Below are 26507 nucleotides of genomic sequence, written 5' to 3'. Positions count from 1 at the left end.
GCTCATGTTTTAGCTAAAACTAATTATTTTTCCAAAATAATTTGTCTTAATAAAAATAACCCATCCATCCATCCATTTTCTTTACCGCTTATCCTCACTAGGGTCGTGGGAGGGCTGGAGCCTATCCCAGCTATCTTCAGGCGAGAGGCGATATGAACTGAACTGGTCGCCAGCCAATCGCAGGGCACATATAAACAAACAACCATTTGCACTCACATTCATACCTAAGGGCAATTTAGAGTCTTCAATTAACCTACCATGCATGGTTTTGGGATGTGGGAGGAAACCGGGGTACCCGGAGAAAACCCATGCAGGCACGGGGAGAAAATGCAAACTCCACATAGGCGGGGTTGGGATTTGAACCCCGGTCCTCAGAACTGTGAAGCGGATGCGCAGCTTGCAATTTGCAACGCTGTAGTTTTTGGCCTGCTGTGGAGCAAACACCTCTACTAACTGCTGCATCTAAGCTTATTAAATAATTCTTATTGTTTATTATTTTGCTGTGTTTTAAAAAAAAAAAAAAAGTGGCTTACACTGTTGAACGTATTCTCACAAATGAGGTATCAAAAGATGCATCTGGGTCGCGCTTGTATTGGAACTTTTTTTTTTTTTTAATTGTGTTACAATGGTGATGCAATTCCTCCTAAAACTACAAATGAACTACCATTGAAAATGAATGCGGCACCATGAAAATAAATCCCCGTTTCCCAGGCATGCTGCTCTGGCATACGGTATTCAACAGACACAGTGTTATTTTGTTGACACGCTTACTGTTATTTTGGTGTCCATTTTTTTTCGAAAATGAAAAGTTGCCGTGTTAATTGACAGAGGGAAAGGAAATTCAGAAAAAAAAGATGATTTCAATGAGGGTGTATTGTGTTTTTCTTGAGTGTCAGAACGAGGGAATGGGATGTCAGAGTGTGAGGCACCTAACAAAAAATAAGGTAATTTTCCAAATAACTTTATACTCTGGTTACAACTTTCACTCTTGCTGCTTATGGCTTGGTAATTTCGTAAACATGGGTGTCTCTCCCAAAAAAAATAAAAATAAAAAAATAACTCGTGTCACATACAAGTCACCTTTGTATCTATTATTTCACTTGCAGCAAGGGAAAGTCAATCAACTCCTCCATTGACTACAATGTTAATATTTTTTGCTAATTTTTTTGGCCAGAATCAATATTCTATAAAACTTTGTGATGCCGAAGCGAATTCAGTCAGTTTTTAACGAATCTAGAAAAAAAGCAAATCCTTGGCGTGCTACAATCACATTGTAATTAATATCTCAAATGGGTTGACATGGGAGTAGCTGGTTTGAGGTAAACATTCTCAGCAAATCACAGACAACTGCCCAGTCATTCTGCCACTCGGTGCTGCACAGGTGGAGCGAATCAACATCAGCCACCTGCCACTTGACATAGCCCCTGCCCCCAAAACAGTCAGCTTGACTGTTCCTCTGTATTATTCAGCCGAGTAGTAAACTAGTATATCCATCCATCCATCCATTTTCCATAGACTTTATCCTCACTAGGGTCACGGGGATGCTGCAGCATATCCAAGCTATCTTTGGGCGAGATGTGGGGTACACCCTGAACTGGTTGCCAGCCAATCACAGGGCACATATAAACAAACAACCATTCACACTCACATTTACACCTACGGGCAGTTTAGAGTCTTCAACTGACCTACCATGCATGTTTTTGGGATGTGCGAAGAAACAGGAGTACCTGGAGAAAACCTACGCAGGAACGGGGAGAACATGAAAACTCCCCACAGCCGAGGCTTGATTCGACCCCAGGTCCTCAGAACTGTGAGGCAGAAGTGCTAACCAGTCGTCCATCGTGCCGCCCACAATTCCATTTTTTGGGTGAAAATAATTACAAGTACATTTGGAAAATATTCACATTTACTGATTATTATCTTATTGCAACCCCTCCTTGAGCCGTCACCTTATCGTGGTGGAGGGGTTTGTGTGTCCCAATGATCCTCGAAGCTAAGTTGTCTGGGGCTTTATGCCCCTGGCAGGGTCACCCATGGCAAACAGGTCCTAGGTGAGGGACCAGACAAAGCACGGCTCCAAAAACGCCTATCACGAGTACAATATATGGATTCAGGTTTCCCTTGCCCGGATGCAGGTCACCGGGGCCCCCCTTTGGAGCCAGGCCTGGAGGTGGGGCTCAAAGGCGAGCGCCTGCTGGCTGGGCCTGCAACCATGGGGCCCGGCCGGGCACAGGCCGAAAGGGTAACGTGGGTCCCCCTTCCCATGGGTTCACAACCTGTGGGAGGGGCCATAGGGGTCGGGTGCAGTGCGAGCTGGGTGGTGGCCGAAGGCGGGGACCTTGGCGATCCGATCCCCGGCTACAGAAGCTGGCTCTAGGGATGTGGAATGTCACCTCTCTGGCAGGGAAGGAGCCCGAGCTGCTGTGTGAGATCGAGAAGTTCCGACTAGATATAGTCGGACTCGCCTCCACACACAGCTTGGGCTCTGGTACCAGTCCTCTCGAGAGGGGTTGGACTCTCTTCCACTCTGGAGTTGCCAACGGTGAGAGGCGCCGAGCAGGTGTGGGTATACTTATTGCTCTCCGGCTCGGCGCCTGTACGTTGGGGTTCACCCCGGTGGACGAGAGGCTAGCCTCCCTCCGCCTTCGGGTGGGGACACGGGTCCTGACTGTTGTTTGTGCCTATCGCCAAACAGCAGTTCAGAGTACCCACACTTTTTGGAGTCCTTGGAGGGGGTGCTGGAGAGCGCTCCCGTTGGGGACTCCATCGTTCTGCTGGGGGACTTCAATGCTCACGTGGGCAATGACAGTGAGACCTGGAAGGGAGTGATTGGGAGGAACGGCCCCCCCCGATCAGAACCCGAGCGGTGTTCTGTTATTGGACTTCTGTGCTCATCACGTATTGTCCATAACGAACACCATGTTCAAGCATAAGGGTGTCCACACGTGCACTTGGCACCAGGGTCGCAGTTCGATGATTGACTTTGTGGTCGTGTCATCGGACTTGCGGCCGCATGTCTTGGACACTCAGGTAAAGAGAGGGGAGGAGCTGTCAACTGATCACCACCTGGTGGTGAGTTGGGGGAAGATGCCGGTCCGACGTAGCAGGATTGTGAGGGTCTGCTGGGAACGTCTAGCGGAATCCCCTGTAAGAAGGAGGTTCAAATCCCACCTCCGACAGAACTTTGCTCATGTTCCGGGGGAGGCGGGGGACATCGAGTCCGAGTGGACCATGTTCCGCGCCTCCATTGCTGAGGCGGCCGACCGGAGCTGTGGCCATAAGGTTGTTGGTGCCTGTTGTGGCGGCAATCCCCGAACCCGTTGGTGGACACCAACCGTGAGGGATGCCATCAAGCTGAAGAAGGAGTCCGATCGGGTCTTTTTGGCCTGTGGGACTCCTGAGGCAGCTGATGGGTACCGGCTGGCCAAGCGAAATGCAGCTTTGGTGGTCGCTGAAGCAAAAACTCGGCCATGGGAGGAGTTTGGTGAGGCCATGGAGAAAGACTTCCGGATGGCTTCGAGGAAATTCTGGTCCACCATCCGGCGTCTCAGGAGGGGGAAGCAGTGCACCATCAACACTGAGTATAGTGGTGATGGGGCGCTGCTGACCTCGACTCGGGACGTTGTGAGCCGGTGGGGAGAATACTTCGAAGACCTCCTCAATTCCACTGACACGCCTTCCCATGAGGGAACAGAGTCTGGGTTCTCTGAGGCGGGCTCTCCTATCTCTGGGGTTGAGGTCACCGAGGTGGTTAAAAAGCTCCTCGGTGGCAAGGCCGTGGATTAGATTCGCCCGGAGTTACTCAAGGCTCTGGATGTTGTCGGGATGTCCTGGTTGACATGCCTCTGCAACATCGCGTGGACATCGGGGACAGTGCCTCTTGATTGGCAGACTGGGGTGGTAGTCCCCCTTTTTAAGAAGGGGGACCGGAGGGTGTGTTACAACTACAGGGGGATCACACTCCTCAGCCTCCCTGGTAAGGTCTATTCAGGGGTGCTCGAGAGGAGGGTCCATCGGGAAGTTGAATCTCAGATTCAGGAGGAGCAGTGTGGTTTTTGTCCTGGCCCTGGAACAGTGGACCAGCTCTACATCCTTGGCAGTGTCCTCGAGGGTGCATGAGAGTTCGCCCAACCAGTCTACATGTGCTTTGTGGAGAGGAGAGAGCGTTCGACGTGTCCCTCGGGATGTCCTGTGGGGGGTGCTTCGGGAGTATGGGGTACCGAACCCCCTGATACGGGCTTTTCGGTCCCTGTATGACCGGAGTCAGAGTTTGGTCTGCATATCCGGCAGTAAGTCTGATTCGTTTCCGGTGAGAGTTGGACTCCGCCAAGGCTGCCCTTTGTCACCGATTCTGTTCATAACTTTTATGGACAGAATTTCTAGGCGCAGCCGAGGCGTAGAGGGGGTCCGGTTTGATGGCCTCAGTATTGCATCTCTGCTTTTTGCAGATGATGTGGTTCTGTTGGCTTCATCAAGCCGTGACCTCCAACTCTCACTGGAGCAGTTCGCAGCCGAGTGTGAAGCTGCTGGAATGAGAATCAGCACCTCCAAATCTGAGACCATGGTCCTCAGTCGGAAAAGGGTGGCATGCCCTCTCCAGGTCGGGGATGATATCCTGCCCCAAGTGGAGGAGTTCAAGTATCTTGGGGTCTTGTTCACAAGTGAGGGAAGAATGGATCGGTGCAACGTCTGCAGTGATGCAGACTTTGTATCGATCCGTTGTGGTAAAGAAGGAGCTAAGCCGAAAGGCGAAGCTCTCGATTTACCGGTCGATCTACGTTCCTACCCTCACCTATGGTCACGAGCTGTGGGTCGTGACCGAAAGTACAAGTTCCAGTATACAAGCGGCCGAAATGAGTTCCTCCCCAGGGTGTCCGGGCTCTCCCTTAGAGATAGGGTGAGAAGCTCGGTCATCCGGGAGGGGTCCACCCAAGAGCAGCCCGGTGGATGGGACACATCCCACACCGAAGGACCCAGGGCAGTCTGCCGGCCCCACCAAGACGCCCCGACAACTTGCCATCCAGTGGGGGCCGCAGAGACCCAATGCCACCCCACCAGCCAACCCCCCCACCCACAGGAGAGCCAGACACCCCCCCCAACCTGCATGGCGCGCGATGCAGCCAGTCCCCGCCCAGCCCAAGGGCGGGATAGTGTCCCTTATTTGTTGGAAAGGATGGCAGATAGGAGCACCCGACAAGGGAACGATAAGGGAGTGGGGGGGGGGGAGCCCCAATGCCAAGCAGTCATGAAAGGGGAGCCCCAATGCCAAGCAGTCATCCAGCCCGGGGGGCCCGGCCTCAGGAGTACCACCATGCAACGAAGTGAGAACCCACCTCCCCCCCCATGACTGCCAGGTCCCCGACTGCCAGGCCCTGCTGCCTAACAGCCAAATCCCCCACCCATGACCCACCGCTCCCAAGAGATGGGTGTATGTGGTGCATTAAAACGTGGGGAGTGTGTGTGATGCATTTAAAATCCAGGGGGGCAGGCAGGGCGGAGGGGCATGGCGCACGGACCGGGAAACAACACAGACGTGATGAAACCCGGTCTGACACCCACCCCCTCATGATCCCATACCAGTAACTTACATCTCATTAAAGACGCAACCTTCAGATGTTCCCTATCAGGGGTCACTACAACAGCAAGCTGCTCGCATGATTTGTTTGGCACAGTTTTTATGCTGGCCTGATGCAGCCCACCCATTTTCACTCGGCTTTGATAAACCCATGTCCTCAGTAACTTCACAAACTCGTTTTTAACTCCACGTGTGCACATTTGCATATCAAATTACTTCACAAACAATATACACTATGATATTATACATAAAGGCATTGCTTCTGCAGAAGTACACAACGTATCTTGGAAGCTTGGATTGGTCTGTTTCACTGTAAACTGCTTGCACACGAGTCACATGGCACAAAATTCAGAACACTTCTGGTTCTACGATGCTTGCGGCAAAATAAAAGCACGAGTTTCAAAATAAGAGTCTGTATGTATAAATGAACAAAAACTTGCCTGACAAGCAGAACAACCCCACAGGCCAGATTGTACCGCCTGACAGGCCAGTTCTGGCCCGCGGGCTATACCTTTGACGCCACTGATTTAGAGTGCTATGTAGCAATATGTTAGCATAGCAACTGTGTGCATGCTAGCCTTTTTGCTAATCTCTTTCAAAAAGTACCTGACCAAAGGGCAAAGTAAAAATGCTCATCAATGTCCCTCAGCGTTTCCTCCACTCACAATGCAATATTGCTTATGTTAGCTTAGTATGTTAGGATTAGAACTAATTTCCTTTAAAACAGTACATGATCACAGAGCACAATATAAAATCCTAATCCATCGGCCTTAGTGATTTATCTACTCAGCCATCTTACTAATGTTTGCATACCAACTGTTCATCAGTTTAGCAGTTGAGCTATACTCTTTCAAAATCCACTTAACCCAAAGGCACAATATATGCATATGCATTGTTAGCTTAAGTGTTAGGATGTTACCATTGCATCAATTCTCATTAGAACACAAACTTTATTGAGCTGCCTTTCCTTTTTGTTGAGGCCAAAGTTCAAAATAGTGTACGAGGAAAGCTCAACTCGCAATAATTACTTCACAAATGCGGGTTACGGACTTGCAACAGCGCGCCCATTCAAAATTTCTATTGTAATTTTCCTGGTTTTAATTATTATTTTTGCTGTGAAGTAACAGATCTAGTGACTGAAACAAAGTTTTCCCCACCTGTGCTTTTTTTCTCACTACAGCGAGGGAAGAGAATGTGGCCACATTCCGTGGTTCAGAATACTTCTGCTACGACCTCTCACAGAACCCAATCCAGAGCAGCAGTGATGAGATCACACTCTCCTTCAAGACATGGCAGCGCAATGGCCTTATACTTCACACTGGCAAATCGGCTGACTATGTCAACTTGGCGCTGAAGGATGGTGCCGTCTCGCTCGTGATCAACCTGGGCTCTGGAGCCTTTGAAGCAATTGTTGAGCCAGTCAACGGAAAGTTCAATGACAACTCGTGGCATGATGTCAAAGTGACTCGCAACCTACGGCAGGTAAGGCCATTAGGTGGAGTGTACCATGGGATGAGGTGGCAGTTAAATTGTGTCTAATAGAATTGTAGTGATGTAAAATATAACAATTGAAGACTGTTGCAGGCCTCTATTATACGTACCACTTGCGTACATTTTGGCCACAAGCTTTGGTTTTATTATAATTTATAAATTGTTGTAAAACACAATAAATTGATACTTTATAATGTACAGTATCTGTATGACTTGAGGCTGGGGGCGGCATGGCGGCCGTTCTGTGTCTAACTCGCTTAAAACCCGGAAATGTATTTTTAGCATGAGTGAAAGTTTATGCGCATTTTGATTGGCTGTAATGTGCGACGTTGTGACACCGTGCACTGGCGATTCAAATCTTTTATTGCTGCAAAATCAGTGGCCGACTGATTGGTCAGTCATGAAAGTAGCTGCCAAATCCCGCTCACTGCATGAGAGTTTAGTTGGGTTCGGCCGCATCACTTAGTGAGTGCCAGCCTTAATACAGAAGATGGAGATAACTTTTCTCATTTTTGAGTCAAGACTACAGTTTATCCATCCATCTACTTCCATTTATCGGATGTGGGGTCGCGGGAGGCAACAGCATAAGCAGGGAAGCCCAGACTCCCCTCTACCCAGCCACTTCATCTAACTCTTCTGGCAGGATCCCGTGGCGTTCCTAGGCCAATTTACAAGGAAAGAGATTCAGTATCAAAGATGCTAATAATTCATCAGTTTAGGAACATTAGATGAATCCAACTCTGGCTTTACTTGTAGAAACAGAAAATATATTTTAATGATGGCATAAAACTTCTAATCTAGTCACATGTTGCAAACCCTAAAGGGAAATTCACACATTGCTGTATAATTTGTACAGCAGTTTTTTGCATATAATAATAATAATAATAATAATAATATATTCCTTTTTAATAAAAATATAATACTGTAATCTTTAAAAACCTAAAACGAGTCAGTGACATTGAGAAACTACTACAGTGCTTCTTCTGTCTTTAGACCAAATTGTCACAGTTGGTGATCTCAAGATGCCTCAAGTCGTGGTCAGATTCCCCAGTAGTGAGGGAATGAAGAAGAGGTCCAAGGTTTTATTCCATCTCCTTTCATAGTGTACATTGTGTGAAGTTGTTAGTAGATGAGAGAGAAACACGACAGAAGTCTCCACTGACCAGCATGAGGGCACCAGGAGTCTGTAATTGTAATCTCGCCATCACAGCATGCATGATGTCACTCACGTTGACTGTTTTCTAACAGCAGTTAGTTGTTCTGGTGGCAAGTACCATAAACTGACATTCCCCATAATGATCAATGGAAGGAAATGGTTAAAATCTCCTGTCCCATTCAGTCCTCTCTTTCACTTTTATATCACTTTAGCTCTGGCTCTTGTCCCTCTCTAGATCTTTTCCGGGAGGCATTCTAAGCAGAGGGGACCCCTCCATATTAAAGGCGAAAAAGGCAGTAGATCAGGCGATTCTGGGTGAAGCGTCTTAAAGAAGAGGGAAATCTGATATTGTCGATATTCTCCAATAGTACATCTTGGACTAAGAAAATAGTAAATAGGATAAATAAAAAAAGGTCACTGATGGTGAAGTGGTACACTCGCCTGACTTTGGTGCGGGCAGCGTGGGTTCAGTTCCCAGTGACGGCAGTGACGGTGTGAATGTGAGTGCGAATGGTTGTCCGTGTCTATATGTGCCCTGCGACTGACTGGCAACCAGTCAGGGTGGAGTCCGCCTTTCGCCAGAAGTCAGCTCCAGCACCCCGCGACCCTAACCAGGATAAGCGGTGTTGAAAATGGATGGATGGATTAAAAAAATACAATGAAGGAGAAAGAAACAAAGAAATAAAAGAGAAAGTGAGTCAGAGCTGCTATAACATGTGAATGACTCTCAGTGCCTGTCTTGTCTTTTTCATCGGCAGATTTAAAGGAGCAAAGTATTATTTTGCTGAGCTTTTTCACTCAGTCTTTTCAACGAATATGACTGAAGAAAAATTGGTTTGTAATAGCCATCCATCCATTTTCTGGACCGCTTATCCTCACTAGGGTCGTGGGAGTGCTGGAGCCTATCCCAGCTATCTTCGGGCGAGAGGCGGTGTACACCCTGAACTGGTCGCCAGCCAATCGCACGAATTTGTTTGTAATAAAATGTCATATCCTCTCTGACCACACATCTTAAATGATAAATAAAAGTAGCCTTTAATGTACTATTAAAAGTAAGGTGACTTTAATATTTTATTCTAGTGCCCACTTAAATTGTTTCAAGGAGTCATTATTAAATATGTCAATATACTTGCCTGAATAGACTTGGAATAATCCATCCATCCATCCATTTTCTGAGCCGCTTCTCCTCACTAGGGTCGCGGGCGTGCTGGAGCCTATCATAGCTAACATCGGGCAGGAGGCGGGGTACACCCTGAACTGGTTGCCAACCAATCACATGGCACATACAAACAAACAACCATTCGCACTCACGGTCACACCAACGGGCAATTTAGAGTCTCCAATGAATGCACGTTTTTGGGATGTGGGATGAAACTGGAGTGCCTGGAGAAAACCCACGCAGGCACGGGGAGAACATGCAAACTCCACACAGGCGGGGCCGGGGATTGAACCCCGCTCCTCAGAACTGTGAGGCTCTAACCAGTCGACCACCGTGCCACTTGGAATAATAATAATTAAAAAAATAATAATAATAAAACACTGCAAATGATTGACAGACTATTCTGCCATGCATCCTATTTGTACAGTCTCTGATCAACTATTCTTGTCACGCCGTGCCCGGTTGTAAAATAATAATGAAAGTCAAATCAGAGGCATTAGATGGGGCCAGAGAGGGATGTTTTTTCAAAAGATTATTTTAATAATATTCGAATGTCAGGTCATACAGACAATTTAAACCTATTTGATAAAACGTGTGGGGGGGTTTTAACTGCAAACTCTCCCTTTCATTATCAAAATTTGAACAGTACAGATTTTTGAAGGGTACATGCAAAATGGCTTTGCACACGGCAAATACCTTTTTACTTTTACTCACACCTTCATAATCAAAATTAGTAGGCTGTGTATTTGTTGTGTATTTTACTAACATTTGCAATATGCAACTGATCTTTGTTTGTTTTTATTTGATTTGTTCAAATGCACTAACAAACCATTGCTACTTAAGTTCATTTGTAACCTACTCCATCTTTTTGCAAAGCAATCAGGATACGCCATGGTAAACACACTCCATTGTCTGGTAGATATCAACCATTTATTCTTGTAATATTTTGGGGTTTTCTGTGTACTCTTCCTTTGGCTGTTTGTTCAACATTTGGTTTTATAAGATAACACTCTCAGAACAATAAAGAAATTATTTGTTTCTCTCTGATTATAGTTGGAATAACTTCCATTTCCTCTTTTACCTGGGTCAAACGCTGATCTTGATTTTAAGTGGGTTGTTTACATGGACAGTATTAAGCAGCCCAATCATTGATCTTAAACTAAGTATTTTTATTTATTTATTTATTATTTTTACATTCCACAACTCATAATCCTCTTTCCCTGAAGATATGGCAAAAAAAACAGCAACTACAAAATCCTGTAGTCTGATCTAATGCATAATCAAGTGTGATAAGTGTGATTTTGGTAAAAGCATCCCTACATTAATGCCACTGAACACAACCAATTCTATGTATTCGGTTATAATAATAATAATAATAATGTGCCATTCCCAAATACATTGCCTTCTTTGCTCTAATATTGGAATATTCATGTTCATGTAAACATAATGACTTAAGCCACATCTGTTGTTTTCTCTTTTGGTGAGATTGCTTTGGAAACTTGTCAGGCCATTCGAGAGGAACTAAAAACTAGGACTTTCTACCCTGTATTTACTATTTCTACCCTGACCATCCTCTTGAATCACATTCTTTTGTGAGGTGACCCACCCTGCAGTGACAGAGTTGGAATTATAGTTGATGCCGTACAGTATGTTTTTCACCACTAGCTGATAATGCTCAATTCTCATAACAATATTGCTTATTTACTCAATTCTACTCAATTATAGACATTTAGTCCTCACTGCTGCTTTAGAGTTGATAGTAATGAACCCTAAAATGCCAAAGCTTCATCAAATTTTAATAAGATGTCCTGCAGTGTGGATCTGCCATTCTTTATGTCCTGAATTTTCATTCAGTTTTGGTGGGTGTGACACTAAGTCTTTCCTGTTTTCACCTGGTTTGAGAGTTGTGTTGATTTGTTTTTGTCGAAAAAAATTATAATATTATTGCTGCTACAACTTTAAAAAAATATATTAAGCCTATTCTCATCCCTGGTTGCTACAATTTTTAATGGTCTCTGCATCTACTATTAAAGTGCAAAGGCTCCAATATAATATCACGGCATACAAAGAAAAATAGCTGTGCCACTGTTTACATTTGAAATGGTATACAGGTAAAACTACTGTACACCCAAAGGGCAATGTCATTTTAATATTATTGTCAAATGTGAGTTCATGAACTTGACTCGATTGCTTGTGAATGATATACTCACGGTGGTAATCAATGTTCTCATTATAAATTGATGTCAGAAGCTGACATCATTTCGCATGTTGATGCAAATGAGTCAACGCACTTTAAGGCCCAGCCAAAGGCTAGCAGTCTATTAGCCGGTATATGATGCAGAGATCCAAAGAAAGTGTTGCTGTGGAAGCAATAAGAGATGCTATGAGATGAGCATACGCTAAAAGATGTTGCTTTTAAAGTAGTTTCAGGATATAAATCCTTTATATATTACATTAATATTTCATTGACCTGTGACTACTTAAAATGAATAGTCCATTATCAATAGTATTAATTCAACATTAAAAACAAAGGACTGCTACTTTTCTCCCCAGATATGACACTTAATTTACTTAATCATTTCACTCCCCATTGTCAGGTGACAATATCAGTGGATGGAATTTTGACCACCACGGGTTACACCCAGGAGGACTACACCATGCTTGGCTCAGATGACTTTTTCTATGTTGGTGGAAGCCCCAGCACTGCTGACCTCCCTGGATCTCCTGTGAGCAACAACTTCATGGGCTGTCTCAAGGAGGTAAGGGACCTCATTCATTGTGATTTAATCATTGTTTGGTGAAGATTTGGTCAAAAGTGGTTATATCTGTGTAAATAAAATTGAAATTGGTTATTTCCACTTAAACAATATGATGACCGCCAAGGTTGAACTACTGTGGTGCCTTCACTTGCGATTTCTTTGAGATACGAACGGTTGCTTGACAGATTTTTTTGTCTTGTGATATGAGCAAAACATCTGATCAGATGACGGAAGCAAACGTCACACCATCCGGCCACCATCATTTCACATTGGTTTCGTCGCAGTGGAAAGACAATATCAGTTTATGGTGCTAATGCAAGAAACCACACAGAAGGAAAGCCAAAACATTAGCTACAGTCACGTTTTGTGGTCCCAAATTCTGTGTTTGCAGGTCACGTGGCTAGCAAATGTTGTCACTGTGTGTAAATATACAATAACATATTATTGAGTGCAATTTTTCTTTTGAAAATGTGTTTTTGCAACAGCAAGTCAAGTATTATACTATGCATGGAAACATCAGTTACTGTTGTATTGTCGAAATCAGTGTTGCCACAGTTACCATGTAAAAGTAACTTAGTTTACTGATTACTTGATTAAAAGTCACACTACTGATTACTTGATTTAAAAAAAAGAAGTTAATAACAAGTAACTTTATTAGTTCACAATTACTTTCAATTATTCAAAATGTAATTATGACTAGTCAGAAAGATATTGTTAATTTCTACAATGTTAATTCATACTTAGCTTTTAAATGTTGAATGTGTTTGCCATACTGCATCACTATATTACTACAATTAGTGTCAACAACAACAAAAAATTATAGCTAGAAACAGAAAGCATTGCAACATGTTTTATTTTGATTACAAAAAAAAATAAAAAATCATCAATTCTATGTACTTTTTGACATTAGATATGGTCAGTAACAGCCAAAATTAAAGTAAGAATGTCTGAGACAACAGTGACATTAAATAGTAGTTGGGCTTTATTAAAGCATCTAATTAAGTAGAGACTTTGTAAATAATTAATCACATTTTAATCAAATAATCTATCTAGCAAAAAAAACCTGTTTCTCAATTCAAATTTTGTTAACAAGAGCGAAATTCAATGAAAAATGTTCATTTTCCATCATGCCTCTACGAACACAAACTGAATAGAACAATTTTAAACAAAGTAAAATTATAGGAAAATGATTTCAATTTGCATTTGGAGCTGACTACATTCACAGGCCTCTAAATGGTCAACAATCGAGTTGGCTTTATCCGAGGCTTTTGAGGACTAGTTTTCAAATCAAGCCAATGTTAATGCTCCTGCTTGAGGCTCCAGACCAAGCTCCGTCTGCTACTCAAAGGCAAAAGTCAGGAATAACTGGCCTTCGAGGATCATTCCCTGTTTTCCATCCACTACAAGAATGAGTTGGATGGACTCTGGGTGTCTTTTTTTTCTGTGAGTCCTCTTTTATTTTTTACCTGCATTGTTCACACAAATACGTAGCTACATGTGAGTGCTCCCTCACTTACTCTCTCGCTGGCGTCTTAAAGAGGTCACACAACACACTGCACTAAATGCAGTAGCCACGATTATTACAATTGGACATGGTGATACTAACCGTTTGAAATGTTATCTTAATTAATCAGTACCCTCTAATCCATTTCATCCCCACTGTACACCGAAACACAAACACTCAAGAGCGAAATGCGCTGCTCCCTCGAGCTTATAATGTCATATCTAACACTTGAATGGAGTTGGTTGCTGCAGCAGAGAGCTGACTTTTTCTGTCACAGTCAAGACAACACACACAACTCACACTCACACATAAACACAGACACCGAGTGTGCCCAGTATCATATGGACTGCAGGGTGAGTGAGGAAGTGGTGCAGTAACAATTTAATCCCGCTCTGGCCCACTTCCTGCTCTGAGCATCCTGGTCAGGTTTGCCATTCCCTGTATCATCCAGTCCAGACAGGCACACACACACACACACACACACACACACACACACACACACACACACACACACACACACACATTCAAATACAACAAACACACAGAAATGTCAATAGAAACACACATTCACTTTGGAGCTGTCTTTTATGTACAGTATACAGTACATGCTCACAGAGATTTGATGTTTTGCACAAAACAAAAGATGCATGTTGTATGCATGCACAAGCACACACATACACACACACACACACACACAACAGGCACACAATGTATGCCTTAAAGATATATTGCAATTAAGATGCTTTCTACTCGTAATGACTTATGAACTCTACATCCATCAAATAAGATCACTGTAAGTTATAAAAAAAGAAACATTTCATTTAGAATATTGAGTTTGAGTTTTTCCATGTCGGCCCGGTGGTCAACTGGTTATAGCGTCTGCCTCACAGTTACGATACTGTAAAGTGATTATACAGCTGACACACCTGATCATAAAGCTGATAAAGCTGTATAATCACGTTGCACTATTTTAGTAGTGGGAAATAACTGTACAATGTACATACACTGAAAAAAATGTAAATGCAACACTTTTGTTTTTGCTCCCATTTTTCATGAGCTGAAACTTTTTCTACATACAAAAAAGGCTATTTCCCTCAAATATTGTTCACAAATCTGTCTAAATCTGTGTTAGTGAGCATTCCTCCTTTGTCGATATAATCCATCCCACCTCACAGGTGTGGCATATGAAGATGCTGATTTTACAGCATGATTATTGCACAGGTGTGCCATAGGCTGGCCACAATAAAAGGCCACTCTGAACTGTGCAGTTTTATCACACAGCACAATGCCACAGGTTCTGAGGGAGCGTGCAATTGGCATGCTGACTGCAGGAATGTCCACCAGAGCTGTTGCCCGTGAATTGTATGTTCATTTATCTACCATAAGCTGTCTCCAAAGGCATTTTTGACAATTTGGCAGTACATCCAACCGGCCTCACAACCGCAGACCACGTGTAACCACACCAGCCCAGGACCTCCACACCCAGCATGTCCACCTCCAAGATCGTCTGAGACCAGCCACCCAGACAGCTGCTGCAACAATCGGTTTGCATAACCAAATAATTTCTGCACAAACTGTCAGAAACCATCTTAGGGAAGCTCATCTGCATACTTGTCATCCTCACCGGTGTCTCAACCTGACTGCAGTTTGTCGTCTTCACCGACTTGAGTGGGCGAACGCTCACATTTGATGGCGTCTGGCACGTTGGAGAGGTGTTCTCTTCACGGATGAATCCCGGTTTTCACTGTTCAGGGCAGATGGCAGACAGCGTGTGTGGCGTCGTGTGGGTGAGCGGTTTGCTGATGTCAACGTTGTGGATCGAGTGGCCCATGGTGGCGATGGGGTTATGCTATGGGCAGGCGTATGTTATGCGCAACGAACACAGGTGCCTTTTATTGATTCCATTTTGTAAGTAAAGTAACATTAAACTGACTACATTCACAGAGATACCGTGACAAGATCCTGAGGCCCATTGTTGTGCCATTCATCCACGACCATCACCTCATGTTGCAGCATGATAATGCGCGGCCCCATGTTGCAAGGATCTGTACACAATTCCCGGAAACTGAAAACATCCCAGTTCTTGCATGGCCAGCGTAGTCCCCTCTGGATCGACGTATATGACAGCATGTTCCAATTCGTGCCAATATCCAGCAACTTCGCACAGCCATGGAAGAGGAGTGGAACAACATTCCACAGGTCACAATCAACAACCTGACCAACTCTATGCGAAGGAGTGTGAATGTGTTGCACTGCGTGAGGCAAATAGTGGTCACACCAGAGACTGACTGCTTTTTTGACCCCCAGACCTCACGATAAAGCAAAACTGCACATTTCAGAGTGGCCGTTTATTGTGTCCAGCCTTAGGCACACCTGTGTAATAATCATGCTGTCTCATCAGCATCTTGATATGCCACACCTGTGAAGTGGGATGGATTATCTCGACAAAGGAGAAATGCTCACTAACACAAATTTAGACAGATTTGTGAATAATATTTGAGGGAAATGGCCTTTTGTGTACGTAGAAAAAGGTTTACATCTTTGAGTCCAGCTCACAAAAAATGGGAGCAAAAACAAAAGTGTTGCATTTTTATTTTTCTTCAGTGTAAAGGTCTAAGAATGTATAGTTGGGGCTATAATAAATCAGCTGAATATATGCATGGGGGAGATGAACATTTTGATTTTCCAGCATGCACAAGGAAGGCTAGTTTGTATTAGTATTATTTTCAGAAATTGACGACATATTCTTTGAGTAAGTTTTAAATTTAATTTTTTTTACAGATGTCAGGTGGGAAATTTAGCACTGTTGTATAAGGGTTTACATGTTCGGAATATTCAGTGGGTACAGAAAGTATTCAGACCCCCTTACATTTTTCACTCTTTGTTAAATTGCAGCCATTTGCTAAAATAATTTAATTTCATTTTTTTTCCTCATTAATGTACACACAGCACCCCATACTGACAGAAAAAAATTTAATTGTTGAAATTTTCGCAGATTTATTACAAAGGAAAAACTGAAATGTCACACAGCATTAAGTATTCAGACCCTTTGCTCAGTATTTGGGAGAAGCACTTAGGAACATAAAGTGCAGCAGAAATATTTTTGTAACCTTGGCCAGATCTGTGCCTTGCCACAATTCTGTCTCTGAACTCTTCAGGCAGTTCCTTTGACCTCATGATTCTCATTTGCTCTGACATGCACTGTGAGCTGTAAGGTCTTATATAGACAGGTGTGTGGCTTTCCTAATCAAGTCCAATCAGTATAATCAAACACAGCTGGACTCCAATGAAGGTGTAGAACCATCTCAAGGATGATCAGAAGCAATGGACAGCACCTGAGTTAAATATACGAGTGTCACAGTAAAGGGTCTGAATACTTATGGCTGTGTGATATTTCAGTTTTTCTTTTTAAATAAATCTGCAAAAATTTCAACAATTCTGCTTTTTTTCTGTCAATATGGGGTGCTGTGTGTACAAGAATGAGGAAAAAAATTTACTAAAATGATTTTAGAAAATGGCTGCAATATAACACAGTGAAACATTTAAGGGGGTCTCAATACTTTCCATACCCACTGTAAATATGTCTAGTCTGCACACTGAACAAATCATATTTGGATATCATATATTGTATTGTATCTTTTAACTCATTGGATAGAAGAATAATGAAACATACCCAAAATTCCCAGCATGCATTGTAACATTCATGTCGCCACAGTGTTTAAGGATTTGTAAATAAAAAGATGAACATATATAACAAGAGACATGCAAGAAAATAGGATTATCCAAGATAAATAATTATCATAAAAATCTATTGTGTAGAACTACTGAACTCAAGCAATACATCACCGTTGCAGAAAAACATTGTTGTGTATGCTTCTAGTATATACACGTGGTGTTCAAAGTATGGGTGTTCATAGTATGCTACTGTGGGAGGAACCTCATTGTCGAGGTCTTGTGCAGCGTGCTCGTCACTCAACCAATCACCTTGGGGAAGGTTTGAAACAAGAGCCCTGGCACGGTGTCGTCTTTTTCGGGTGCCAACAGAGAATGCTGGTCACTGTGTGGTTGAAACAGGAGAAGCGAGGTGGCACTAGACTTGCAATGAGTGATAGTATAAAGTGGGGTTTGACTCCACAAAACAATTTAGACTACTCTCCTGTGAGTGTGTGCGATCATCTGTGCGGCGACTGCCCATGATGTGTTCAAGGCCAGCTCAAAAAATGGGTTATATGTGAAAACTGAATTCGTTTTCAATGCCTGTAAAGGGGTGTGTGTCTGTGGGGGATTGGGGGAGGGACAGATTCAGAAAGTGATGAGGGAAGTATCACCCCCCACCCCTTCCCGTGCCCCTCCCCCTCTAATTGTACTATGTATAGCTCGATTCGTGGATCAAACACTCGTGTTGTGTATTCTATTCAGCTCCTTGTCAGAAAACAGCAAGTTGTGCAAAAAGTTCAGAAATAGTCAACAGTTGGACGAGTGTATTCAAAAGTTTATAGAAGGTCAAATTAAGTTCACCTGTTAAGGTTATAGTACATTTTAGGTTCATCCTGGCCCAAATTTTTGTGACTAGTGTATGTATAAGTGTATAAATTAAACTAGAACTAAAAAGTCAACGGCAGCACGGCACGGCAATTGGTTAGCACATCTGCCTCACAGTTCTGAGGACCGGGGTTCACTCCCCGGCCCCGCCTGTGTGGAGTTTGCATGGGTTTTCTGCATGGGTGCCTGCGTGGGTTTTCTCCGGGCACTCCGGTTTCCTCCCACATCCCACAAACATGCATGGTTGGTTAATTGAAGACTCTAAATTGCCCGTAGGTGTGAATGTGAGTGCGAATGGTTGTTTGTTTCGATGTGCCCTGCGATTGGCTGGCGACCAGTTCAGAGTGTACCCCCGCCTCTCGCCCAGACTCAGCTGGGATAGGCTCCGGCATGCCCGCGACCCTAGTGAGGATAAGTGGAATGGATGTTGCATGAATGAATGAATAAAAGCTGAACGCAAAAAACATTTTTAAAAGATTTTGAGTGTGTTCGTTGGTAGCCAAAAACCTCAAAGAAGTAGAACAAGAAATAGCATTCAAACATCCATCCATCCATTTTCTGAGCCGCTTCTCCTCACTAGGGTCGCGGGAGTGCTGGAGCCTATCCCAGCTATCATCGGGCAGGAGGCGGGGTACACCCTGAACTGGTTGCCAGCCAATCGCAGGGCACATACAAACAAACAACATTCGCACTCACATTCACACCTACGGGCAATTTAGAGTCCCCAATTAATGCATGTTTTTGGGATGTGGGAGGAAACCGGAGTGCCCGGAGAAAACCCACGCAGGCACGGGGAGAACATGCAAACTCCACACAGGCGGGACCGGGGATTGAACCCCGCTCCTCAGAACTGTGAGGCTGACGCTCTAACCAGTCGGCCACCGTGCCGCCGCATTCGAACATGGTAGTGTAAAATGAAATTTACCAGAAACATCCAACCTGGAACACCCTCATTCAAGGTGGATATTTCCTAAGGCGCATGATTAGCTAAACATGTACCAAACAGTACGGTACCTTACTGTGCTACAATGACATCGACAAAAAAAAAACAATTTCCATTATTAAACACACAACCTTTAAAACACACCACTGCTTAACTATGCTGGGAGACGCCGTATATATATAAGGCGGCGTTCAACTGTGTTCCTCCATTCAACAAACAGCCACATGAGCTCACAGTGCTACCAAACGTAATACTAATAATAATTATTATTATTATTTTGAAGTTAATTCGATAAAACATAAGCCTAGAAAGAAAAGTTGCAGTCCGGGTATAACATGCCGACCATACAAACCTGTATTGCCTGGTTCTTTTATTCTGATCGAGGTAATACTTGAATGATTAGGCCGGTTGAAAAGTTTAACAATTTATTCGAAAATACATAGTCAAACTTCTTGTTTCATGGACAAAACTGCTTCCCATCCCAATGTCATTCAGCCTCGGACCAATCCTAGCTTCGCCTCAGTGTTTGGGGTCCGGCAACTTAGTCCAATGCTCCCATCGCGCCCCGAGACCGCGGCACCCAGAGGCAGAGCGTGCTCCACTTTCAATAACTTTACTAGTAAATGTGTTGGCTATTGGTAGGGATACGTCAGTACATCCGCCATATTGAATGTGTCTGTTTTACTAGTATCAAGTGGCACACACACATTAACAATGCTCTGAGTTACCGAAGGTTCCGGGGTGCGGATAGCTCGCCCGCAGTGAACTTCCCAACGCACCCTACGTTGATTATGTTGTGCATTTATTGTGTCGGTGCGACTAAGTGTAATGGAATTATACAATCTGCATGTTGATAAGGATATCTGAATGTGTATCTGTTATGGGATGTATCAAACAAAAGTGTATGCAGTGTTGTGTAAGCATGCAAGCCAGTAATTTCTATCAGTACTTTATTCCAGGTCACTATTATTGTGCGCATTCCATCACATGCCTTTTGCAACACCGCTGTAACACCTGTAGTGTAGTGTTGCAGTGTAGTGTAGTGTGTACTTTGTCCACACCGTTGTTAACCTGGCTGCGTGGAGAGCGCTGGGCTGTCACGACTCCTTTTAGAGAAAAGTTGCGTTTTGTTTTTCCCTATTTTGTTTTTTTTTATTTCTGCGTTGCAGCACCGATAGGAAGTCTGTTACGGTGTTAACTCAATGTTTACGTTGTTGCAGTTTGTGGCACAGACAGTAAGTTTATTTCCTAAACTCTACAGTGTCATTTAGTTCTCATTATTTTAAACAGTAGCTATTTTGTTGGAGAAAAGTTTTTGTTTTTACATATTTAGTTGTTTAATTTCTTGTTTACAGCACAGGCCTGAGACTATTATTATTATAAATATATTTGTTACAATCATGCATAATTAAGTGTCATAAATAAATAGCAATTTTTTTTTTGTTTTTGTTTTTGTTTTATTACAATCTCTTCTTTTTATTTATTTTGTTTACCCCCCCCCCCCCCCCCCCCCCCCCAATAAAAAAATTGAAACATCGAACCGTGGGTCAGAACATGTGATGTGTGTCGAATTGTGACCTTGGTGTATTGTTACTTCCGGTTTATCGTAATTTTAAATTTAATTGTTAAAATCAAACTAATGTCTCGGAACGGGCACCACGTCACTTTTTAGCAATTATATAAGCATAAACTTTAGGAGAAATGACAAGAAACCTTTTCATCACTCTCGTAATCTGAAGGTTGCAACACTTTTATGAAATTTTGAGTTTTAGATGACAGAGGTTTACTTAAACTCAGAACACACACAAAAAACAACCAAGAGTGGAATTTTATACCTCGTTTCTGGTTTATCTGTTTCTTTTTAACAGCTGTTCCCTTAAAATGATACATTTGCCTCAAAGAAACTTTTTTAATATGCCTTTATCTGAACAAGCCCGTTTCCTTTCTGAGTAACAGGCAATTAACTTAACAGCTACAATGATTTTCTTCAAATATCCAGTGTTTCAATGTGTTTCATAAGGTATTGGACTATTCCATGCTTTTCATCTGCTCAAAGAGCCTTCTTTCGCATTATTAAGCACATCACAGATTTTGTTCATATTGGGAAACATTACGCAAATATTCTGTGATGTGCTTAATAATGTGGAACATCCTCAAGTAATTTTCCTTTTATTAGGCTCAATTGGGAGATAAATTGTCCAACTTGTCTGAGAAACTTCCTGAGAAAGACAAAACCTCAAATGTTTAATCAACTTTATTCCTAATTGCATAATCATTTGGAACACAATGTATATTGAACCCTGAAGTGCTTTGAGCAAGGCACTGGGAGCCCAAATAATTTGGAAAACCTCCGTAGTATAATCTTGTTAAGAAATGACACCAATCCATTGTTATACATGCATATTTTGTGAGTGTTTAGTATCTTATGTCATCTTCCATGAAGATTTATATCATTTCCTTCGAACCGTGCAGGGACTTTCCCTAGCACAGTTTCATACATGTTCAGCACTCACCAGCAATCATTTTCCACTGTCACACCCTCTCATCCTGCACCCCAACCATTATGGGGCTAATTTGCCTGCTTGCAATGCTCTTGTCCTTGCCATCCAGAGTGGCATTATCGAAAAATGTTTTGTTACCATGGCACCAAACACTGGTTGCCCTAGGTAGCCCATTCGGCTGGCTGGCCCACGATTATTATGCCTTTCATAAGCCAGCAATTACAGAGAAAGCCTACATCTTAGTGCCTACAAAATGCATAATGGCCTACAATAACACATAATTGCTGTAATTGTGACTACTCCCAGTACCCCCAACCAGGTCCCCCACGTTCCCCGCCCCCTCTACCTTTCACATGTAGTCCTTTTACTTGGTCAGCAGTAGACTATCAGAAACACAAAGGACTGAGCACTAAAGAAAAGCAAAACCCTAACTGCTGATCTCACTCAATACAGTCACAGTGCTGAACGTATCTCTCATATTTGTATTGCACGAGCATACTCATCATTCCCACCAAAGAGGTATATTTCTTGCAATATTAATGACAAATTTACAGTGCTCCTATGTACAATGCACTGATCAAGCAAGGTATTACCAGTACTAAATGGGGAGATTAGAACCATGCATACAATTCAATGACCATTGTGATTAGTTCCAATGTATGTTGCCTGCAGTTCCAGAATATAGATGATAGACCCTCTGTATAAAAATAAAGAAATAGCAATGACGAGGACTGGTGTGTTGCAGTCGGTTGGGGTCAGTGTGATAAAGCCTGCAGGTTATGTACTTATTGGCCTCAAACTAAAATGTGTTGTTATATATATGATATTATATCTTGAAGGATATGAGTCAGCACTTTCTCACACAGAGTTAAGCCATCTTTGTTTCGGTTTACAATTATTTTAATGGGCTCCACAGATGATTGTGTTAGAATGTTCATCCATCCAAGTGTCCATCCATCCATGTTTTTAGTTTAAAAATTTTTGAAAGTTCAGTTTAATATTTTTGATTAGATCCTACTGAGCTGTACATGTGTAAAACAAAGTTTAAGAATGCTTTGGCATTATATTAACACAAAACCAATCTTTATTACCACATCAAAAGATATTTATTTCCACATCAAAAGGCATACAGTGTAACAAGCACACAGTTCCAACTCAAATACAAATTTACAATACAAGTTACTACCGTGCATTAAAAGGTATATAGCCAGTTCTAACTTTTTAAGGGATCCACAGTGGAACCTTCAAGGTCAAACATTTCCGTACACACTCAAATATGAAAATCTAATTTTATATTTTTTGTGTTGCACACCACACAGAGAACCAGATCACAGACATGCAGGCATACAAGAAGCAAAGTAAAAGGGGCACGCAAACAATGCTGCACCACTTGAGGGGGGTGTTGTTAGTGCCTTGCTCAAGGACACCTCGACAGTGGCCAGGAAGCAGACTAGCATCTTTTCAACAACTACTTGCTATTTTTACATATGTCCACAGACATATGAACCAACAGATGACCTGAAAGTATTTATTCACTTTTTTATATGCATGTTTGGACTACATTTAATTGCACTAAAATAGTATATATATGTACTACATTTGTAGTAATGTTAAACTGTGAAACAAAAACATCTTGCAGAAATGATGATGACTGTATTATAGACTATATTAGCCATTGTTGTCACACATGGTTTTCCTGAGGTTGAGTGTTGAAACTGTCAGTCTTATTTAGGTCTTGATTTTAAAATCCGTACAGAGTGCTGCAGCTGTTCAAATGGCCCCAAGTAATTATGTTCAATCTGAGGAGCAGAAAGCATGGCTGAGGTTTGCGGCTGTTGGAGGGACAGAATGTTGACGGATGAGAGGAGAGAGTTGAGAGTGGAAGAATGAAACAAAAAGCGAAATAATTACTACAAACACAGGCAAGAAATGAGAAAACTACAATTTCCTATCCAGTTCGCAGGCACCTCAAGGGATGATTTAATTTACTGTTAAATCTGATGGTGGATTATTGATAATCTCAGCCCCTTACTCTACCTACTCAGACAGAACCCTGGGCAAAAAAAACAATTATGTATATATATATATATATATATATATATATATATATATATGAGTGAATGTTTGTTTTTTGTATGCCTGTGACCAAAATATCTCCAGACAGAAAGAGTTACTCTGTCCAGAGAATTAGAGGTGAAAAAAAGACTTTAATTTTCCACTTGAGTAGATTTCAATTTGCACACACACCCCTTTCCATGACTCCATCCTCCCATTGTTATTGACAGCATTTAGAACTGCTGTGATAAAAGATTGGCCAATTAATGTTTTCATTCTTTTGTTTTCCTTCATTGGATGGACAATTTCTCTTACATGAGAATATCCCAGTCTTACTTTTGAGATTGATATGAATTTTATCTCGATATGAATGTTGAACAAAAGGCTATTTTTTTATTCCTTTGTGGTTCATTCTGTGTTGTAGACAGAGAAAATGGATGTGATGTCCTACGCAGAGTTGTACAAAAATATTTGGTCACCAAGAGCCCTTTTATTATATAAAGCTTAATCACAAAAGTCATTTTGATAATGAAAACAAAAGATAGAACAAATGTGATTGTTCCTATTCAGTCAAATAATCAGGGAACTTTCATTTCAAGTAGAATAGTAAACAGTATATATGCAATTATCTACAGCTGTCTTCACATGATTTTGTTTATTTGTATATTTATTTATTTGCAGTTTGGGCACATGCACACATACACCTCAAGTGGTGCTCAAGCATCTGCCCTTTTTCCCTGGATGAAAAAAGTTCCCTTATTTGCTGCAGCCTTTTGTTCTTCATTCATCAATATTAAAAAACAATGAATAGAAATTACCCTCTCTATCATCATTTCTAACCAAAGTGTTTTGAGATTTGAGTGGCATTTTTTCTTGGGAGAATTGTACGTTAATTTATTTGGGGTTAATCAGAGGCACTTTAAATTGTGGCAGGTGTGTCCTGACCCCCATTTAACATGAGTTTAATTGTGATTGCTAAATTACGAACACAGCAAAATCCCCATTTATAAGAGGATGTGTGCACTTTTGCAACCACATTATCACATTGTTATTTTTACTTCCCATCTCTAAATGTTCTTTTTCAATGGAGTTGTAAAGGTTATAGGTTAACTAATAGTGGATTTTTTTTTTAATGAGTTATCTTGGTCTCCTTTTTGTGTGTCACAAAAACCTGACGTTTGTTAATAGTGGTATTATTGGCTGTGTTAACAGAAATAAATACATCAGTTAAATATATACTAGTTTTTTTTTTTTTTTTCCTAATTATTGATTTTGGTGATTGCCGACCTTTTTTGGCTTAGGCACCTACCCCAAAAATGTCTGTGCATGTGCCTGGTGAGGTTTGTATTTTATTGGTACAGGACTTACATTTGAGTCGCTAATTGTGTAGTGCCACATTTGTGTGACTGGTGCAGGCAACTTGGGTTAAGTTCCCAGTGGCAATGTAATTGTGACAGTGAATGGTTGTCATACAGGTATGTGCCCTGTGACTGACTGAGTGGTGACCAGTCCAGGATGTAGTCTGCCTTTTGCCCACAATCAGCTAACTCCCTGTGTCCCTGCAAAGGATAAGCGGTATAGAAAAAAGGTTCCATGTCTGTGGATATCCAAGCATTATCCAAATACAGTATATTTTAGTCAAAAATGACAATAAAGGAAATCTTCAACAAAACTGACATTGTACATTTTTCTTCTTTCTTAAACAGGTGGTGTACAAGAACAATGACATCCGCCTTGAGTTGTCTCGACTTGCTCGGATCGTTGACCCCAAGATGAAGATTCAGGGCGAGGTGTCCTACAAGTGTGAAAATGTGGCCACGCTGGACCCCATTTCTTTTGAGACTCCAGAGGCCTATATCAGCTTACCCAAGTGGAATACCAAGCGGATGGGATCCATCTCTTTTGATTTTCGCACTACAGAGCCTAATGGCCTCATCCTCTTCACCCATGGCAAACCACAAGAGCGCAAAGATGCAGCCCGTAGCCAGAAGAACACAAAGGTCAGGCCTTCTGTATAACTAAGGTTGGACGGGAGGCAATGCTTTAATTATGTGCTCAAGTTCATTTCAAAGGTGCTCGATGGGGGTCAAGGTCAGGGCTCTGCACCAAAGGCTTCCAATAATGCCTTCAAAGACCATTTGCTTGTGCACTGGAGCACAGTTATACTGGAATAGAAGAGGGCCTTGCCCAAACTGTTCCCACAAAGAAATATAGCGTTTGCAAGATTTGTTATTTGCGTCTGTAATCTTATTTGCACCTGTTATCTGATTGACACTGCCTGTATTCTAACACAGTGTTGGAGAAAGCCATAAACGGAATAATTAAAACATTACATTACTAAAAGGAAGACCTAGTTTGATTTCGATAAAGATGTCTGTTGATGTCATTTGAAAAAATATAATTTTTTCCAGGTGGATTTCTTTGCTGTTGAGCTGCTGGATGGAAGTTTGTACCTGCTGTTGGACATGGGCTCAGGGACAATAAAGGTGAAGGCCACTCAAACAAAGGTCAATGACGGCGCCTGGTATCATGTGGACATCCAGAGAGATGGCCGCTCAGGTCAGTTCTGTCAACAAAACTTGGTAAATTATTGTTTTGCACATGACATTAAATACAACTAAATGTAATTTAACTATGTTGTATGTTGTATGCATTGTCATGTGTCATGTTTTGTCTAAGTGGTGTTATGGTACAATTTTGAGTGCAAATTTAGTGCCGCATCAGATTGGGCAACCACTCCAGAACAACTCAGACAGTTTTACAGTATTGGCACACCTGGAAAACTGTCCTGACAATGGTCCAGGGTTCAAATAATTCCATCA

The 26507-nt window shown here is 42.3% G+C and overlaps 1 protein-coding gene across 9 annotated transcripts in view; it reads left to right on the top strand.

The window, feature by feature from the left end:
* Positions 1 to 26507, top strand: part of nrxn3a (neurexin 3a) — a 213450-nt gene that overhangs the window by 106426 nt on the left and 80517 nt on the right. For all 9 annotated transcript variants that reach the window (XR_009791623.1, XM_061796051.1, XM_061796050.1 and 6 more), the window contains 4 exons: positions 6756 to 7057; positions 11979 to 12140; positions 25392 to 25685; positions 26097 to 26244. Coding sequence is in view for 8 of the 9 variants with exons in the window: in XM_061796051.1 (XP_061652035.1) it covers positions 6756 to 7057; positions 11979 to 12140; positions 25392 to 25685; positions 26097 to 26244 (906 nt within the window). In the remaining variant the exon portion in view is untranslated. The remainder of the gene's footprint in view (positions 1 to 6755; positions 7058 to 11978; positions 12141 to 25391; positions 25686 to 26096; positions 26245 to 26507) is intronic.

Source organism: Phyllopteryx taeniolatus, chromosome 13 (assembly GCF_024500385.1).
Source record: "Phyllopteryx taeniolatus isolate TA_2022b chromosome 13, UOR_Ptae_1.2, whole genome shotgun sequence".
Taxonomy (NCBI): Eukaryota; Metazoa; Chordata; class Actinopteri; order Syngnathiformes; family Syngnathidae; genus Phyllopteryx; species Phyllopteryx taeniolatus.
This window is presented reverse-complemented; position numbering and strand designations above follow the sequence as displayed.